The sequence below is a fragment of the Pyrus communis genome, chromosome 5 (genome assembly GCF_963583255.1).
Source record: "Pyrus communis chromosome 5, drPyrComm1.1, whole genome shotgun sequence".
Classification (NCBI taxonomy): Eukaryota; Viridiplantae; Streptophyta; class Magnoliopsida; order Rosales; family Rosaceae; genus Pyrus; species Pyrus communis.
In genome coordinates this window covers 5,925,790-5,931,375 of record NC_084807.1, presented here as the reverse complement: position 1 = coordinate 5,931,375, position 5,586 = coordinate 5,925,790, and the positions used below count along the sequence as shown (strand labels likewise).

Here is a 5,586-nt window from a genome sequence, read left to right as displayed (position 1 = left end):
GTAATGGTGTTTAATTCTTTTTTTTCTTTATGTTATTTTTTCTCCTTTTTTTTTCATTTTTACAACAATTATTTTGTGAATATTTTTTTTAAATCATTGTAGTCCAACATATTGTTCGATACACAAATTAATTTGATACAACACCTAACGTTCGACTAGTTTAGCTAGTATTATTCGACGACTATTTATTCTATTTGACTGAAATAGTCAGTACAGTCCGATGTGCCAAATGAAGCTTTATTATATTACATTAAATGTCATATCCATTTTAGGCATTTAACATATTCAAAACAATTTATATAAAAGTTTACCAAACACTCAAACACTATTTGTTTTTTTTTTTTTTTTTTTTTTGTTAAAATCACTTTTACCAAAAAAAAAGTTTATCAAACACTTAACAACTTTATTCTACAACTGTTTATTTTCATAACACAACAGAAGCAATTTTTTAAAACAACATAGCAGTACCAAACAAACCCGAAGCGCCTTCTAGAAGTTATCTTTCTTTTGTTTTTTCAAAAGTAATCTTTGGAGTATGTGGCAAATTGAAGCTTGGTAGTTGACCAACTTCCCCATAATTAGGATATCATCATTTAGGCCATTTCCAATCGGGGCGGCTTAGGGCTATAGGCCAAATGATAGCCCGTTTTGACACAAAACTCATCTCAAATTAAGGTTTGATCTAAAAACCCTTGGGACCCATTGGGCCAAAATTCAGCCATATGGGCAGCGGGTTGGGCAAGCATAGCCAACCTATTCAATTGGGGCTAGCTGTGCTGCTAGCTGACGTCATGTAGTCTTATTTATTTATTTATTTTTAAACGAAATTTAAAAAAAATGAAAAATTCTAATTTATTTTCCCTATAAATACCTATGCCATTTCCACATCATTTCTCACATCCTTTTCACCTTTCCATAGTATCTTATCTCATTTTAATGTCTAAGTTGTTAACATGCAAGTAAAACTAAAATATTGAATAATATGAAACTTAAAAAAATATTTAGTGACAAGTGCACTTAAAATATGCTCGAAAACTTTATTTTAATATAGTAGTTTAATTCAATAAACTAATAAAATTAAAGAACGAACTTAAAATAATAAATTATTAAGAAAACTAAAAATTAGCCCATTCGCTTGAAGATTGTATATAAATAAGGCTAATCACTGTTTATTAAAAAATAATTTCTTGTAGAAATATAATACGAACAAAAAGGATTAAACAGAACTGATTTGGTTGGAGATGGCCTTCACACAACGAGAAGGCCAACGCCAGCGGCTCAAGCCCATTCAAGTGGGAGGCCTGGGCAAAATGACCCGACTCATGACCCAAACCCATGTCTAGTCCGCGCCAAGCCGGCGCTGCTGTTGTATATGCCACCGTTTCGCTCTTTGGCAATGGCAGGAAAAACCTCTGCTATGCTTTGCTTCCTGTCACCCCACCAATTCCAATCATCAATTCTCAACTTTCTTCAACGTTTTTCAGATTTGGAATCGAACCCACGTTTGATTTTCCATTTTCTTCGATCCCCACTTGAAATTTTCAGCTAAACATAGATTTCTCCGACGAATTTCAGATATCAGAGAGGGAGAGATGGGGATGAGAGTGAGAGCCATGGGGGCACTGCCGAGCCTCATTCGGAGCCTCCAGAAGGAAGCCCACCGGAAACCCGCAAACCCGCAATCGCTGCCGTCGCTGAGACGCGCCTTCTCTCTCTACGATCAGATCAATCTCATCGACAAGGTCCCCAGCGACCAGCTTCGGTTTCAACGGTATTATTGCAATTATCTCTCATCTCTCTCTCTGAAATTTTCTCAAGGAAATTACCATTTTGCCACTGTCTGTGAAGGTACACGGACACAGGGTTCACAGTGAATGGGGTGGACTATGAAGGAAGCCTACTGTGTGTTGGAAACATGTTGATGTCTTGGGCTCCCAACAAGTTCTCTCAAATCACTACTGATAGGTGTGTGTGTGTGTGTGTGTGTGTGTGTGTGTGTGTGTTTACTTACTTAATCATCCTGTTAATTATTCCTAAAACCAAGGGAAGATAAAGATTAATACTTTGTTTGTTTAAGGTTGTTATGAGGATTTTGATATTTTTGCTTCTTTCGGTTGAAGTCTTTGCCTAGCTTTCATTACAAACATGTATGAATGCATGCAAATTTTAGTTTTTATAGTACATTAGAATGGTGGTATGGTGATTGTGAGGCTCAAGTAACTGGCTGTTAATGGATTTTATGGTGTTGTGCAGCCTATCCATCTTTCGAACCGTGCGACCTGTACCAGGTAAAATTCAAGTCGCATTTTAATCCTGTTATGTTTCACGTGCACCTTGTTATAGCTTGTCCTCCAGAGATTATTTTTGTATAGGCACGTGTAGACAAAACTTTACAAGGCCAATTTCCTTAACCGAACTTCAACTGAACCCAGCTAATAATAATCTGCGTATCAAAAAGTATTTATTCAGTACAGAGTCATCAAGTACATTCTGAATAAGTAATTACTGACGTGCATGACTCACAAACACACATGGACATGCGCATATGATGGCATATGCAGAAACTAGCCCTCTCATTCATTTGAGCAAATGTGAAATAGGATATATCTGTTCGTTCCTTTTCCTTTGTTCGTTGGTTTGGATGCATGCTTCTAAACAGAACCCCTGTCATCTGCCAAAACAAAACAAATACATGGTCTCATTTTTCACACCCTTCTTCATATTATTGTATTGCACAAGATATGCAAGCTTCAAGAAAGCTTATGAAAGGTTCATGGCAGAGTCCTCATAAATTTTGGTTTTATCAACAATCGAAGAAATAAATGCCATCTTGTGTGTGACGGGCTGGTGTATGACCCACTCTCTGAAAGTTTCCTTTTAATTGGACTATATGCTTTTCTGCCCTAAATCAAATGGTGTTTTAGTCTTTTACCTCTAAGGTTCGTATTTTAATATTTAGGGCTTTAGTCTTTGGATTTCCTACTTTTATAAGGATTAAGATTCTTTCCAGTTTGATTAGGATTAGAACTAGTTTCCTATTCTATTTTGGATTAGGATTTCTTTCCTATAATACGATTACTTTCCTGTGTTCATTAGGTTTAAGGCTTTATAGATATGCCCTTGTAATTCAGATTAACAAACAATGAAGAGTTTGTGAATAGAAAAGCTTTGTTGTTTAGAGATTGGAATTCTAATCCTGCGATGGGATTATTTTGGTGAGAGGAGATTCAATCGTGCCTAAAAAGGAGATTCAAATTTTATTTGGAGAGAGGAAGGTTGTATGCCTCACTGTTTCCATCTCCATTTTGAGTATATTTGGTGTTGTAAATGGGAAGATGAAGATAATGGGATCCTGCCATCTTCGGAAACAAATTGAGAAGATGATGGGAAAACAATGTTAATGGAATAGAATATTTGAACAAATGGAATAGAATATTTAGAAACTTGAAAACAAAGGGTGTAGTTTTCGGGCCTGCCATATCTGGCGATAATGGTAATAATCTGGTGAAAGTAGAGATGCTAGCTTCTTCCTCCCTTCCTCTTTCCCATTCACTTCACAAAATCAGAAATCGGTGACTGATCTGGGTTTCCTGAAAATTTGTGGCCCCAAAGTAAATAATGTAAAGTCTGCGTAGGTTTATCCGACCAAAATCACAGGAAATAATATCACTGGTTTTTCTCTTTATTCTGAAGTTTATGCTTCTATTGTAATTCTTCTGATCTCTACAGTTGAGTTCTGTTGTAACAGTTCTGGTTCTAACAGCCTTTGATTTTTATTTTGACCTCTTCTTTTGAAATTTCAGAGATTTTGATAATTGGCTGTGGAAGGTACATTGAACCTGTAAGTCCTGAACTACAATGCTTCATCCGGTCTACTGGAATGAAACTAGAAGCCATTGACACGGTATAGTTCATTGTAGCTTCTACTTCTTTTCCTTTTGACTTGATTTCTTTCGTGCATGTTATGTTTGCAATGGTGACATAGTGTTTGGATTTATCTGACAAATATCTGTGTATCATAGTTTTGTAAGCAAAGCCGATGTCAAGACAGAATTCCTAAAAGGAAGTGATTTTCATACACCTTTTTTAGCTTCTCACACACCCCTCTTTATTTCTGATCATCGGATTGAATAAATCAAGAACAACGGACAAAATTAAACAGGGGTATATGTGAGAGGATAAAAAAGGCATGTGTTTATCATTTCCCTTCCTAAAATACCAAGGATTCGATTTTGAAATTAAGAAGAGTTACTAATGAACAAAATGAACATTGAGAACTGAAGAGAAGTTGTGTGATTGATTCTGCCATGTCCAACAGCCGTACTGGTACTGTTATTAGCAAGAGTAGCAGTGGATCCTTAACCTTGTGTATAGAAGAGAGCAATTAAATCAACCAAACTTGCAACATTTCCAGAACGAGAATGAACAAAAATGGTATTTTTGCCGCATTTCTTCTAATTTTGGCACTTCCTCTTCGGATTGGTGCCTGTATACGAATGCATTTTGTTTCTAGTACTGGAAAACCCGCAAAACTGATGCGGTAAATCGTGCACAAGTTGAATGGACTTGATAACAATTGTTGATTCTGCTACAGAGCTAATAATATGGTCTTGTTTTGTTTCAGAAAAATGCTGTATCGACCTACAACATACTCAATGAGGAAGGGAGGATTGTGGCAGCTGCACTTTTGCCATACGGGATTTCCTCATGATCTATAGACCGACTGCAGGATGCTGGCTTTCTGCATATTTTTTCTAGCAGTCTCGACTACAATAACTAGCTTCCTGGTCATCAGCTTATTAGTATAATGTCGACTACAATAACTGCGGGATTGTGGTTGCTGCACTTTTACCATACGGAAACTGTTATTAGCACTCAAAAAATCTCATTCTACACTCTACAATGTATTTTTCTTTCTAATTATAGAAAGTTTGGAGTGTAAAATAAGATTTTTGGAGTGTTAAGAACGATTCCCTTCATAGAAATGTATACATTGAGAAAAAAAATGAGGACCACAAGTGCCAATAACAACACATTGTAATCTATATATATTTTTTACACATCAGACACAATGTTGACGTTCACGATGTTAAGTGAGACATTTTGAGTTTCAGGAGGCAAATTAAGAATGAAATTGAGTTTCAGGGAGTGTTAGAGTAAATAAGCCGATTTCAAATACAACACTCCACATGACTCGAATTTTACACACGATGAAAGCATACAAACTAGTAAGATAAATGTATTTGTATTGGATCAAACCATTAGAGAAGAGCATCTCCAATGAAGTAGGCAAATGAGTAATGAAATGAATTTGATGAGCCATGTAAGCAAAATCAAGCTCCAATTTGGTAAGCAGATGAGTAGCCAAACTTTGCATGCTTCCCTTAAATATACAACATTGCCTACTTCAACGTGTGTAGATAAATTGGACGCTACTTATCTATTTCTATTGATCCATCTTCTCTTCCTTCCACATCTCTTTTTCTCGAGAGATCTTTCAGTATGCCTAGAACATAAGTACATACGGCATATGTTATTATATAATATGTCGAAATTTTTTCCAATTAATTATATTATGATATTTGG

The 5,586-nt window shown here is 35.9% G+C and overlaps 1 protein-coding gene across 1 annotated transcript; it reads left to right on the top strand.

Annotated features, from left to right (window-relative positions):
- Nucleotides 1-1,260: 1,260 nt before the first annotated feature.
- Nucleotides 1,261-4,985, top strand: LOC137734926 (uncharacterized). The gene is made up of 5 exons (XM_068474256.1): nucleotides 1,261-1,771; nucleotides 1,849-1,965; nucleotides 2,254-2,288; nucleotides 3,804-3,904; nucleotides 4,625-4,985. The coding sequence occupies exons 1-5, from the start codon at nucleotides 1,593-1,595 to the stop codon at nucleotides 4,709-4,711; spliced, it is 519 nt and encodes a 172-aa protein (XP_068330357.1). The 5' UTR covers nucleotides 1,261-1,592; the 3' UTR covers nucleotides 4,712-4,985.
- The last annotated feature ends 601 nt before the right edge of the window (nucleotides 4,986-5,586 follow it).

Bases quoted from the DNA above. Each gene is read 5' to 3' on its own strand.
- LOC137734926 (XM_068474256.1), top strand. From the start codon at position 1,593: ATGGGGATGAGAGTGAGAGCCATGGGGGCACTGCCGAGCCTCATTCGG. The intron at 1,772-1,848 runs GTATTATTGCAA...CTGTCTGTGAAG, and splicing joins GACCAGCTTCGGTTTCAACG to GTACACGGACACAGGGTTCA. The intron at 2,289-3,803 runs GTAAAATTCAAG...TTGAAATTTCAG, and splicing joins AACCGTGCGACCTGTACCAG to AGATTTTGATAATTGGCTGT.